The sequence below is a fragment of the Rhineura floridana genome, chromosome 6 (genome assembly GCF_030035675.1).
Source record: "Rhineura floridana isolate rRhiFlo1 chromosome 6, rRhiFlo1.hap2, whole genome shotgun sequence".
Classification (NCBI taxonomy): domain Eukaryota; kingdom Metazoa; phylum Chordata; class Lepidosauria; order Squamata; family Rhineuridae; genus Rhineura; species Rhineura floridana.
Window position 1 is genome coordinate 7604158 of NC_084485.1, and position 13627 is coordinate 7617784.

The following is a 13627-nucleotide window of genomic DNA, read 5'->3' on the forward strand; positions in this document are numbered from 1 at the left end:
CCCGCAGGAATGGGCTTGATTTAGTTACCATGGGTCCCTCGCCAATGTCAGTGGCAATTTTGTTTCATACAACCCAGTCTTTCTCACACAAAGCCCAGAGTGAAAAGCTAACAACACTGAAAAAAATACATTAAAAATCCAAAGTTAGAACACAGCCCACCATACCATCCCAAGAATCGCAGCCGATGACATTCTGTTAAACAAATAGGCATTGAATTTTATTTGAGAGTGGTTGTTGTTTCTTATTTATTTATTTATTTAATAAAAGTATTTTTATATATACTGCCATATCATAACATATTAGGGAGGGGTACAATGATAAAAGAAAAATAGATCTGCATTCAGAACAGTACAAAGATGCCATTGAAGTGTCAGGTTAATCGAAATATTTTATTTAGCTGCGTAGGCCTGCTGTTGGCATCGTTTTTCCATTGTTTTTAACTGGAGCTTGAAGGCTGCCTCGAAGGTGATTAAAAATGTTTTAAATCCCAAAGGGATCGTGACAGCAGAGTCTGGGGAGGAAATGAAACTCTATGATATGCCCACAGGCAAAACGAGCAGGACAGTTCTGCAGATGCCGAAGTTTCTGTCTGCATCCGTTGGAGAGAGCATCACACTCTCCTGCACGCTGGTGACACAGTTGCTGTTCCTTAGTACCATAAAATGGTACAAGGAACCCCAAACTCTTGTTTACGAGGGTACAGGAACCAATTACCGGGCAAAAAGAGTCAATCCTGGCTCACAGACAGACTTCTCCATCCTCATCCCCAACATTCAACGCCAGGATGCTGGGACCTATTTTTGTACTCTGGAATTCCTTGTTCTGAAAAATAATGGGAAAGGCACTGTGGTGTCTGTGATTGGTAAGTGACAAGACACATTTTTTTCTTCTATCGGGAAAAGAACGTGCCTTGCTTGTCTTAAATGCTAAGTGGGGAAAGGACCAGAAAGGACCAGCTTTCCCCAGATCAGATTCCCTCCGGATGTTTTATGCTACAACTCCCTTCAGTCTCCGTAGGGCACGTCATTTATTTAGCTTCTAAGCAACCCTCCCTCAGTTATGATCCCAGGGCAGTTTACAGTCCAAAGGGCAATATGCAAAGCCTGCACATTTTACTAAAAATATCCTTATGTACAAAATTTGACAAAAAAGAAGAGCAGCCTTTTCAACACCAGAAATTAAACGGAGTAGACGCAGCTCCGCAACCTAAAGTGACCAAACACTTTTCAGTCCCAGACGTTAAACTAAGCCAACCTGTAAAAGCCATAAGGACATACAATGTGTATGGAAAGGTGGGGAAATGGCATAACAGTCTATCTAGTAAATGAAAAACACTTTTCAGTTGCCATAGATAGCCTGAGAGCCAGTGTGGCCTAGTGGTTAGAGTGTTGGACTATGACCTGGGAGACCAGGGTTCGAATCCCCACACAGCCATGAAGCTCACTGGGTGCCCTTGGGCCAGTCACTGCCTCTCAGCCTCGCAGGAAGGCAATGGGAAACCCCTCTGAATACAGCTTACCATGAAAACCCTATTCGTAGGGTCGCCATAAGTCGGGATTGACTTGAAGGCAGTCCATTTCCATATTTATTAGATAGCCTATTATAGGTGAACAACTTTTTCCATTTTTTTCTATTTTTTTACTATGCCGTCCTCTTTGGCAGTACATCTTGAAATGTAAGGTAACTGCCTCACAGTGGGTTCAAAGTGCACCATATCCAGGCTTATTTATATCAGGGGTATATGCTTGTATACTTAGAACAGCCTTCACTAACCTGGTCTCTTCCAGATGTTTTATACCCTGGCCATGGGCTGGTGGGAGTTGTAGTTCAAAGCATCTGGAAGGTGCAGTGTTGGTGGAGTCCGGATTATAAGGACTTTTATTCAAAATCATTAAGTAATCATTTTAAAAACTAACAACCAATTAATTGGAAGCTGCTGGAAACACTCATCTACACTTTTTCCTGCAGTCAGGCCTTCCATCATTGGCCCTGCAGGTAGAATGGAACCAGGAGCCTCCGTGCCTTTCTGTTGCCGTTCAAAAGGGTTCCCTGATTCAAGCGTCAGTGTGTACTGGTATAAGAAAGAGAGAAGAGTCTCAGCCTCAGAGTGTCGCGTACTCCCAGAAAAAGGGTATGATTCCTATGAAGTCCTGAGTTCTGCCAAAGTACTGCTTTCGGAGAAGGATGTGAACTCCCAGCTTGTCTGCTGGATAAGACACAGCTCTTTGCAGAATCCCTTGAGACAGGCTTTTAGCCTTGGCACTGCACTACGAGGTAAGTGACTTCGAAGGCTGCCTCCTTCCCTACAGATGCTCTGGGCTGTTAGGATCTGGAGAGGAGGAGGGCTCTTCTGGTAGCTCCTTCACCCTCAGCAGCTTGGGTGGAGGTGACGGTCCAGGAGAGGGCACTCTCTGTGGCACCCCCTAAGTTGTGGAATTCCCTCCCTCCCTCCCTCTATTATACAGCTTTTGTTGTATGCTAAAGACACACCTTTTTACCCTGGCCTTTGACACTTTATGTAGCAAAAAGAGGTGAATGGGATGGAGGCCACTAGCTGAGATGAGAAGAGTTGGGAGAGGAACAGAGCTTAACACAAAGCTCCCCACCCATTGCAGAAGCAGCTGCCTCCAAGAGGCTGATGTTTTTGGGAGATAGTTAACACCAGGATTAGGCTTCGCTGAGGCTGCATTCCATCTGCCTGAGTGCCCAGGGCACTCCCCAAACCAGCAAACCTTGCAGTCATGCTGGGGAAGGGAAGGATATAAACAAAGCCTGCCACAGACAGCAGGTGGTGTCAAAGGGGTGACACCAAAGGGCATTTCCTCTTTGAGTTGTATCTTTGAGGTGGGACAAGGGTGACAGTTCACCCCCTTTTAATTAGTTTTATGGACTGCCTTCAAGTCGATCCCGACTTATGGCGACCCTATGAATAGGGTTTTCATGGTAGGTGGTATTCAGAGGGGGTTTCCCATTGCCTCCCTCTGAGGCTGAGAGGCAGTGACTGGCCCAAGGTCACCCAGTGAGCTTCATGGCTATGTGGGGATTCGAACCCTGGTCTCCCAGGTTGTAGTCCAACACCATAACCACTACACCGTTCTGGTGTATATAGGGCAGGGTTTTATGTGTGGTGTTGATTCTTTGTTTTTTTCCCCACCCGGGGAGGGGGGGATTGTTGTGAGAGACTGGAAATGGTCTGGAGTGGTGTGTGTTGGTGGAAAGTTGTTTCGTGCCCCTGGAGTGACAGTCCAATCCAGCATGAAACTGTGCCCTTCTTGTGGGGGGGGGGGAGTTGTGAGTTTTTATCCCAGGTAAGAGCTGGGTGTGAGCCTTGCCTGACAGTTCTGTTTGCTTGACTGTCTCCCAATTTGATGTTCCCTGCCACTAACCTCTGCTGTACTCCTTTATTTTCTAGAGGTGGGTCAGGAAAGCATGTGTCTTGGCCAGGGGTGGGGGGGGGTGAGGATGGGAATGGGATGGCCATTGTTGTGATGGTAGGTAAGGGGAGATGTGGTGGGCAAAGGTATACAGGGAAGTGAAGGAGGGCTAGCTACATCAAAGCCCTTGCCCCCTCAGGTTCACCTGCTGGATTTCATAAGAACATAAGAACATAAGAAGAGCCTGCTGGATCAGGCCAGTGGCCCATCTAGTCCAGCATCCTGTTCTCACAGTGGCCAACCAGGTGCCTGGGGGAAGCCCGCAAGCAGGACCCGAGTGCAAGAACACTCTCCCCTCCTGAGGCTTCCGGCAACTGGTTTTCAGAAGCATGCTGCCTCTGACTAGGGTGGCACAGCACAGCCATCATGGCTAGTAGCCATTGATAGCCCTGTCCTCCATGAATTTGTCTAATCTTCTTTTAAAGCCGTCCAAGCTGGTGGCCATTACTGCATCTTGTGGGAGCAAATTCCAGAGTTTAACTATGCGCTGAGTAAAGAAGTACTTCCTTTTGTCTGTCCTGAATCTTCCAACATTCAGCTTCTTTGAATGTCCACGAGTTCTAGTATTATGAGAGAGGGAGAAGAACTTTTCTCTATCCACTTTCTCAATGCCATGCATAATTTTATACACTTCTATCATGTCTCCTCTGACCCGCCTTTTCTCTAAACTAAAAAGCCCCAAATGCTGCAACCTTTCCTCGTAAGGGAGTCGCTCCATCCCCTTGATCATTCTGGTTGCCCCAAAATTTGGGGATGCCAGTCAGCTGACCCCCTGGCCTTGTGGTGGCCTTGTTAAATGCCAGAGCTGCCTACGATAGAACCGTGATCATCCATGATTTGATTGTGGGTGAGGGGGCAGACTTGGTGTGTATAACTGAGACCTGGGCGGATGAGTTCGGTGGCCAGGTGCTAACCTAGCTGTGTCCTCCTGGGTACTTGGTGCAGCACCATTCCAGGTCAGAAGGACGGGGAGGGGGAGTTACAATCAACCATAAAAATCCCATCTCCCTCACCAGGAGACCAGTCCGCGCTGTGTCTGGGTTGGAGGGATTCTTTGTGGCGTTGGGCCAGTGAGACAGAACAGGGATGTTGTTAGCGTACAGCCTATCCTGCTGCAGTACAACCTTCCTAAGAGAGCTGGCAGAGGTAATCTCGGATGTGGTCTTGGAGAATCCTTTCACAGTTGTGTTGCCTTTGGGGCTGAGGCAGATGGTGCGGAGGGAGCATAGAAGAGATTGTTATATCCGCTTTGGAGATTGTTCTTTTATATTTTGGCTTGAGCTTTATGCTCATTTACATTTTGATGTATATTATATGATTTTTTAAGTGATTGCTCTTTTAATTATGTATTGTTGTTAAGCTGCAGTATTTGGACTGTTTCTTTATGTAAACTACTTTGAGCACAAACTACTGGTGGAAAATGCGGTATATAAATAAACTTAACTATTGACTACTCCTGGATCCAACATAGTCACTGGAGGTTCAGGTGGCCTCAGTGGCTAGGAGTGCCTTTTTCCAGCTTCAGTCCTTTTTGGACAGAGAGGACTTGGCCACAGTGCTCCATGCTCTGGTAACTTCCAGACTGGATTGTTGCAATGCGCTCTACGTGGGGCTGCCCTTGAAGGCAACTCGGAAGCTTCAGCTGGTCCAACATGCAGCAGCCAGATTATTGGCTGGGGTTGCTTTCAGATCTCATACAACCCCTCTTTTAAAACAGCTGCATTGGTTGCCAGTTCATTTCTGGGCCCAGTTTAAGGTGCTCAAGTTAGTGTTTAAAGTCCTAAACGACTCAGGCCCCATATATCTGAAAGACCACGTCCTTCCCTGCAGATACTCTCAGGTGAAGAGATCAGGAGAGGAGGTCCTTTGGATATTCGGCCGTCCTCAGAAGCTCAGTGGGGGGAGGGGTGGCCTAGGAGAAGGACATTCTCTGTGGTGGCCCCGAAGCTGTAGAACTCCCTCCCCACTGAGGTGCGTCTGGCAACTTCATTGTACAGTTTTAGGCAAATGCTGAAGACACACCTCGTCACCCTGATCTTTGACACCTGGGACGTATAGTTTAGGAGCCACTCTATTTTGTGATTTGCAGTTGTTTTAAATTGTTTTCAGTGCTATATTTTATTGCTGGTCTTTTGACCGTATTAATAAAGATTGAAGTGCTATATTTTACCCACCCTGAGACCTCTGGGTGAAGGACAGGTAATAGATTATGTCATTCATTGGCGATCACTCATGGCCGAGTAAGATTGTCTTCGAAGATAAGGTCTTTAACGGTGGGTCCGTAAGTGACTGTGGAGGCCAATTCTGGATCCACACAGCCTCCCACAGTGAGGACATAGGTTTCCAGATGGAAGATGGTCGCGATGAGGATTTGTTTGACATGCCTTCCGCTTAGCTCATTTGTCCCGTTTGCCCTATATTCATGCTTCTTCAAAGTCCATAGCACCTTTGATAACAGCCGACCTCCATCTGGGATTTTGGGACCCACTCTAGTTGTGATTGCAATGTGTTTCAAACTGCTTGTAATGTTGCATTTTATTTATTATATTATTTATTTATTTTTAAAACTTATATACCGCCCAACTAGCAATAGCTCTCTGGGCGGTGAACATAGATACAATAAAATACAATATAATACAAAAACATCAGTCTAAAATCAAATTTCACAATCTAAAAACAGCAAAGGCTAAAATCAAATTACAAACATTACAATCATTAACAAAAAATTAAAATGCCTCGGAGTAGAGAAAGGTTTTAACCTGGCGCCGAAAGGATGATAGTGTCGGCGCCAGGTGAACCTCCTCGGGGAGACTATTCCATAGTTCGGGGGCCACCACTGAGAAGGCCCTTGATCTTGTCACTGCCCTCCGCGCCTCCCTATGAGTCGGGACCCGGAGGAGGGCCTTCGTAGCAGACCGTAGTGTACGAGCCGGTTCATAGCGGGAGAGGCGTTCCGACAGATATCGAGGTCCCGCGCCGTATAAGGCTTTATAGGTTAATACCAACACTTTGAATTTGGCCCGGAAGCATATTGGAAGCCAGTGCAAGCGGGCCAAAACAGGTGTTATATGCTCAGACCGCTTCTTTCTTGTTAGCAGTCTGGCCGCCGCATTTTGCACCAGCTGTAGCTTCCGAACCGTCTTCAGAGGTAGCCCTACGTAGAGCGCATTACAGTAATCCAAACGTGAGGTTACCAGAGCATGTACTACTGATGTAAGATCCTCCTTACTCAGGTAGGGACGTAGCTGGGCTACCAATCGAAGTTGGTAGAACGCATTCCGTGCCACCGAGGCTACATGAGCCTCAAGTGACAGGGAAGAGTCTAGAACGACTCCCAGACTACGAACCTGTTCCTTTAGGGGGAGTGTAACCCCATCCAGGACAGGAAATGTATCCACCATCTGATTGGAAAAACCATCCACCAACAGCATCTCAGTCTTATCAGGATTGAGTCTCAGCTTGTTAGTTCTCATCCAGTCCATTGTCGCGTCCAGGCAACGGTTCAGCACATTGACCGCCTCACCTGAGGAAGATGAAAAGGAGAAGTAGAGCTGCGTGTCATCAGCATACTGGTGACAACGCACTCCAAAACTTTTATATTATTGTGGCCTGCCTTGGGACCTTGTGGGAAGGGAATCAATCTAATTATTATCATCATCATCTATAGGAGTGGGCTATATGGACTTTGCCAACCTGATGCCCTCCAGATGTTGGACTACAACTCCCTTCAGCTCCAACCGACATGGCCAATGATCAGGGATGATGGGAGTTATAGTCCCAAGCAACTGGAGGGCTCCATGTTGGCTGCCCCTCCACTAATGCAGCATTTCAGGGAGCCTTCTAACCTCCATAGCAGACAGCAGGAAGGATTATTGCTTCATATAGTTCCACTGTTGATAAAATAATTTATTCTAGCAAAAATCTGAGTGTTTCAGGACATGAGCGTTTCCATAAGAAAAGGAGAGTATACGTCCACAGGGTCTGCATCCGGGCTGCATGCATCCCTTCATTCCTCACAAACAGGTTGTATGAGGTGAAAGGAAGTTTCTATTGTGATTGAGAAGATGTGCCAGAAATATGTGGGTAGCGGTAGGTGAAATCTCAGAAGCCACAGGGATTACTGGGAAAAGGTTTCTGGCAGTGATGATGTGGGTCTTCAGGGGCCTCCATTAATTTGTCCCTCTCTTAAGTAAATAGAAGCAAAATAGTACTAAATAAATGAATCGTGCAAAATTTGCTGGATTTGCAAGGGTCTTTCTCAGCCCAGTATTTGCACTCCTTCTGGAAGTAGTTTTCACTTTTCTTAAAGCCACAGAGCATGTAAAGTCCTGATTTTAACGTTTGGCTTTGTCTGCTCAGTTCCACCCAAGGTGTGGCTGAAAATGGACCCACCCTCACCTGTCCAGCTGAATGCCACTGTGACGATCACCTGTACTGCAGAAGGCTTTTATCCCAATGACACAACCTTGGCCTGGTTGGAGAACGGGAAGGAAACCTATCTAGAGGCATCAGTTCTCATGAACCAGAATCAGGATGGGACCTTCTCCCTTAGCAGTTCCTTGGAAGTGACAGCAACAAATCAGAGGAACTCAGATGTGTTCACCTGCCGGGTTGTGCACAATTCCCAGCCCTCAGTTAGCAGATCTGCAGCACTGAACATCATAAATAGCTCATCTGAACCAGGTAAGCCTGAATCTATTTTTTTCCAGAAGCCTCTGGATAGATGTGAAATTGCCTACTACTGAGTCAGACCATTGGCCCATCTAGCTGAGCATTGCCTATTCACTCTGAAGATCTCCACGGGTTTTCCAAACCACCTACTAGAGATCTCGTTAGCAGGGAATAAGGATGTAAAAAAAACCCTGCTGTATTGTACCAGAGGTCCATCCACTCCAGCCTTCACCGACATGGTGCCCTCCAGAAGTTTTGGACAACAACTCGCTGACCATGGGCTGATGGGGGTTGTTGTCCAAAACATCTGGATGGCTGATTTAATCTAATGCCCTGTTGCCCACAGTGCCGAACAGATGTTTCTGGGACGTCCACAGGAAGAGCACGGAGGTCGATAGCCCCCCCACTGTTATCACATTCCAGTTGCTGGTATTCAGAGGCACACTGCCTCTTGACATGGAGGGTCTATCTAGCCATCATGGCTAGTAGCCACAGCTAGGCCTTCTTGCTTTCATGAATTTGTCTACTCCCCCTTTGAAGCCATCTGAGCTACTGGCCTTTCCAACATTTTGTGGCCACAGATTCCTTAAATTAATTATGTGTGGCATGAAGAAGTACTTTTCTGCAGATGCTGGGGAATGAGCCTGGACCTCGTGTACGGCACATATGTACTTTCCCAGTGTGCTTTGGGGCCTTCCCAAAATGACTAATGATCTTTGTATGAAGCCACCTTGTACTGGTTGTGTTATTGTTGTTGTGTGTGTGTGTGTAGTAGTAGTCAAGCTACTAGAGATTCTTTTATGATGCGGATTGAACCAGTGGAGGTTGGTCGATGAAGGCAAGTGGGGCAGTGCCTCACCAAAGCCCTCAGCCAGCCCCACCTGCGTGCCTTCCCACTTACAACCAGTTCAGGAGGTGATGGCCTGGCCTCCCTGCTTCCCCCTCCTTAGTCTCAGCGTTGCTCTTTGTAGAACTCAGCAGGGAGGAGGAGGATGGAGGCAAAACTAGAATGAGTTGGCTCTGCTGTCATTGGCTCTGGCCTCCCTGCCTTCCGCACCACTAGTCCCAAAGGGTACCACCCACCACTGGTGCACGTGTGAGCTGCAAAAAAACACCCCACCCTTGGGCTTATCGCTGAGTCGTGGTTCCTTCTTCATGGAAATCCTCTGAAGGTTATCTCAGGGTCAGCCAACAAGTGCATAGCTGCCACAATTTTTGCAACAGTGCAATGTTCCACTGAGGCAACCATTTCCATAGTCACTGCTTTGGGGACAATCCCGAGCTCCACAGGGCGTTGATGCAGAGCTCCATGCAGACAAGAGAACCCACCTATTCAGCTCTGCATCAAGGAAGGCTGTGGGCAGAAGGAAGGTTGCACAAAGCGAGCCCTCCCTGACATGGACACAAAGGGGGAAGTTCTGGCTTGTACAGAGCTCAGTGGACGTTATCAGAAGTTCAGAACTCAGTACTGGAGGCGGTATACCAGTTGCTGAGATTCACAAGGGGGGGGGAGAATGCTGTTGCATTCCTGCCTTGCTTGTAGGCTTCTCAGAGGAATCTTCTTATGCTCTGATGTTAACCCTTGAACACATCCTGATGTTGTTGGATCTGGATTTTTGTGTAGAGAAGTTGCCGCTGATGTCTCTCACCACCTGATCCACTGTCTTTTCCCTGCAAGTCAACTGCTGCTCTCCAGCCTTGGTCTTCCTGTTCCTGGGAAAATGTACAAACAGTTTGCAAATGGAAACAGCAAAGCAGAGGGCCTGGGTGGAGATACTGGCAGAGCTGCAGAGGAAGTAGCTGCATACCTCTGAGCAGATCTGCCTAATTGTTACCCCCACCCCTTGGGGTGGGAACAAAATACAAGAGCTGAGTAGAGCTGGACCTTCTGCTCCCACCCCCAGGGGGGTAAACAATTAGGCAGATCTCCTCAGAGGTATGCAGCTTTGGATTCCTGCATTGAGGAGGGGGTTGGACTTGATGGCCTTATAGGCCCCTTCCAACTCTACTATTCTATGATTCTACCCAAAAAGTCTTGAGGCAGAACTGAGCCAGCTGAGCAGTCAACACTTTTGGGTCTGCAGGGAAGGATTACTGCTTACCACAGGGGTTGCCAACCTTTTGGGGCCAGTGGCTACATGTGGCATTTGAGAACGAGCCGTGGATGCCAGTCACAAAATGGCTTCTGTGGGAACATTGCACAACACAAAAGGGTCCTGTGGAGTGTGTGGCTGCCACAGCCGAAAGAGCAGAAAAGGAGACAGGACAAAATGGTGCGTGCATGCTCCCCGTCAATGTACCTATATCAGCCACAGTGAGGAACTCTTCGCACCAGAAAGGGAGGGAGGCTGGGTGGCCAGTCCCGGCACCCAATGAAATGTGGGTGTGTTCAGTGTAGGGGAGGCTGAGCCAGTACAAATGAGAACTGATCAGAAAGAGCAACCAGTCCGTCGTACGTTGTAGATGTCTGAGGGGATATTGGCTGAGACCCTTTGCGAGCACCACAGGAGCTACTGGTGGGCACGCTGGTGACTCACAGGTATCATGTTAGCGACTCCTGCACTAGCACAATTAAGAATAACACACTTAGTTAGAATCTTTGCATAGAAGGTAAGCAGGGAACCAAATCTGATTCGGGAAACCCGTCAGTTTCTACCACCTAATGCCAACTTCTGCAAGTGTGAAGTATATCTACAGCTAGTGTGTCGTCAGTGCAACTGTGGTCTCTTTTGCACACTGGATCAGCTGCTAGCCTCCACTCAAGAGGATGGCCTTCTCTGTCCACTTGCTGCTTTTCTGATTCTTTTGTCATGTAGCTGTAACATTACATTCAGACTTCAATACTTTTCCTCATCTTATCCCCCTTTGCTTTGCTTGGAATTGAGGTTCAAGCAAATTTATCAGCTCTCCTTGCCACCAGCCAGTAGCTCCTCTACCATAGTGAACCCAAGTCCTTGCCATCCTTCCTGTTCTCCTTAGAGTGGTCCTTTTTCCAAGGGTGCTCCCAGATTATCAATATTTTCTGGGAGGGAGTTAAGTGCATACTGGAACTTTAGGTTTGGGCATTTAAAGTGGATTACCTAAAAGAGAACCTTCCCCAGTATCAACCATCTTAGACCCCGCAATCCGCAGGTAAGGCAGCTGCCTGTTTGGCAATGACCTGTGACAGGGCCTTTTCGCTGGTGGGTCTCCGTTTGTAGAATGTCCTCCATGGTGAGGTGTGTCTGTCTCCATCATTATTGACTTTTAGGAGGAATTTGAGAACATTCCTGTTTCCTCAGGGATTTGATGGCTGAAGGCGACTGTTCTTGGCAATCTGGAGATCACTAGATGAAAGAATGCTTTTATCTGCAACTGTTTTCAGAATGTTTTAACTGTAACTATTTTTAGAATGTTTTTAAATTATTTTTAGCATGCTTTTTTGTTGTTAAAATGTTTACCACCCTGGGCATTGTTCAGGAGGAAGAGTGGGATATCAATTTTAATATTTATAATCATATTATGATAGGGCTCTGTCACAACAAATCCACATGGAAAAAAACCCTGGATGTTTTTGGAGTTTGGGAAAATACATTGAAAAATGTGAGATAAATGAATGACTAACAGGAAGACATGTAAACAGCCTGCAAGCAAATCAGGATAAACGCTGGATAAACAAGTTGTCTAGGGGAGCCCTAAGTCATCAAAACGAGGCTGTTCGAAGCTGAGAGCTGATTCTCAACCCCACACTCCAAGAAAAAAGGGGTGGCCTCTTCTCCAAAGTATTTTTGTAGAGAGCCACCGAATATTATTTTATTTCTGGTTTTGCATCAAAAGCATTGCCAGGCAGTTAAAGATTGTTTCCTGGAAAATAAACTTATTATTGTGGATAATGAACAGCATTAGCTGATCTGCCATTCTCTCCTAACAGGTCAACAACATCTGTTCTCCAGCTGTGCTCTCTGGATTGGACTCATCCTGAGTAAGATAGTAGGTTCCTTCTTTCTCCTGTACCTTTTCCTGAGAAAATAGCACAACAAGATTGCTCTATAACATACAGTTGGGCGTGACTGAAAGTGAGGTCCTTAATTTGCCCCAGTGGGCGAGAATGTTATGATCAGATTTAACCAGAAGGTAAAAACAGTTTGTCAATTTTAATACAGATACCTTCATGGGAGACTATTGAATGCATTTCAGTTCATGAAAGATGTAAGCATAATATCAAAGAGAAATCAACAGTACATTATACATAAACGAATCTTGGGGAAGGGAGAAATACATGGAATGGTGTACGCAAGTAATGGTTATAGGGAAAACAAAATAGGACATGAATATGCAAACTTTGCAACATAATGTCATGGTCTGTGCCCTATATTTTTATATATTTTTTATACAATTCACCACTTTCATTCTCTAAAGATTTATCCTTACAGAATGAATGAGAGTCAACAGTCATCCACCCTCCCATTTTAATTTGGTGAAAATCTTACCCAAACATTGCTGGACAGTCTGGCAGGTGTAACTCATAAACTAAGATAACTGGACTGAGAAAAGACCCAGAACACTTGATAAGGAAATGGGTTGTTTGGAGTCACCCAAGAATTCAAAGAAAGCTTTCCCTGGGGCATATGAAGAGTGATCTTTTTAGAAATTGGTAACAATGCTTTAGCTGGGTACTAGAATGCATACGTGCTGATTCAGTGTATAAAAATGCCAGACACACAGTGTTTGGGACCAGTGCTTTTAAGCCTGGTTGAAGATGCTGCTCCTGCTACTGAAAATCCAAGGTTTGACTCACACACTGGGTGAGATAATTATTCTCTTTCTTTCTAGATAAGAATTAGAGGTACTTATATAGGTAAGATACTAGAGGACAGCCTAACTGATTTGATTCTGATTTGTATTTTAAAGTCTGTTTTTGTGATGTTTAAAGTGTTTTTAGTGCTTTTGTTTGCTGCCCTGGGCTCCTGCTGAGAGGAAGGGCGGGATATAAATCAAATAATTAATAAATAAACAAATTTATTGGCTAAGGCCAACTATATGCATTCTTGTAAAATGTTAAATACTAAGATATTCAAGAGATAAATATTGCAAAGCTACTCTGCTGTTTTATTTATTAACATTTATACCCCGCCTTTCTTTTCATGATAGAAACCCAAGGCGGCTTACATATGGTTCCCGGGCGGTCTCCCATGCAGGCACTGGCCAGACCTGATCCTGCTTAGCTGCAGCAGGATGCTCGCCTCATGTGCCTTCAGACCGTGACCTGGGACCTATTGAGCTCCCATGTACTTTCCTGATATTTTCCAAGTCCCAAGAATTCTTGGGGGGATTTCCAACCATTAGCCTGCCTCTTCAGATGACTGCTGTTGGTAAACATGCATGCTTAGATTTGCACAGCATCTGAATAGCCACAGGGCAAAAAGGAGAACATGAGACCCCTCAATCCTGTGCATTCGCAGTATAGTGGCCACCCTGGCAATTTCAGTAGCTTACACAGAAAGAACAGTACTGAAGCATCAGATATAATTACTATTACTTA

The 13627-nt window shown here is 46.1% G+C and overlaps 1 protein-coding gene across 1 annotated transcript; it reads left to right on the plus strand.

The window, feature by feature from the left end:
- Positions 1 to 574: 574 nt before the first annotated feature.
- LOC133386500 (tyrosine-protein phosphatase non-receptor type substrate 1-like) lies at positions 575 to 12207 on the plus strand. Its single transcript, XM_061630157.1, has 4 exons — positions 575 to 863; positions 2045 to 2275; positions 7795 to 8118; positions 12017 to 12207. The coding sequence occupies exons 1-4, from the start codon at positions 575 to 577 to the stop codon at positions 12115 to 12117; spliced, it is 945 nt and encodes a 314-aa protein (XP_061486141.1). The 3' UTR covers positions 12118 to 12207.
- The last annotated feature ends 1420 nt before the right edge of the window (positions 12208 to 13627 follow it).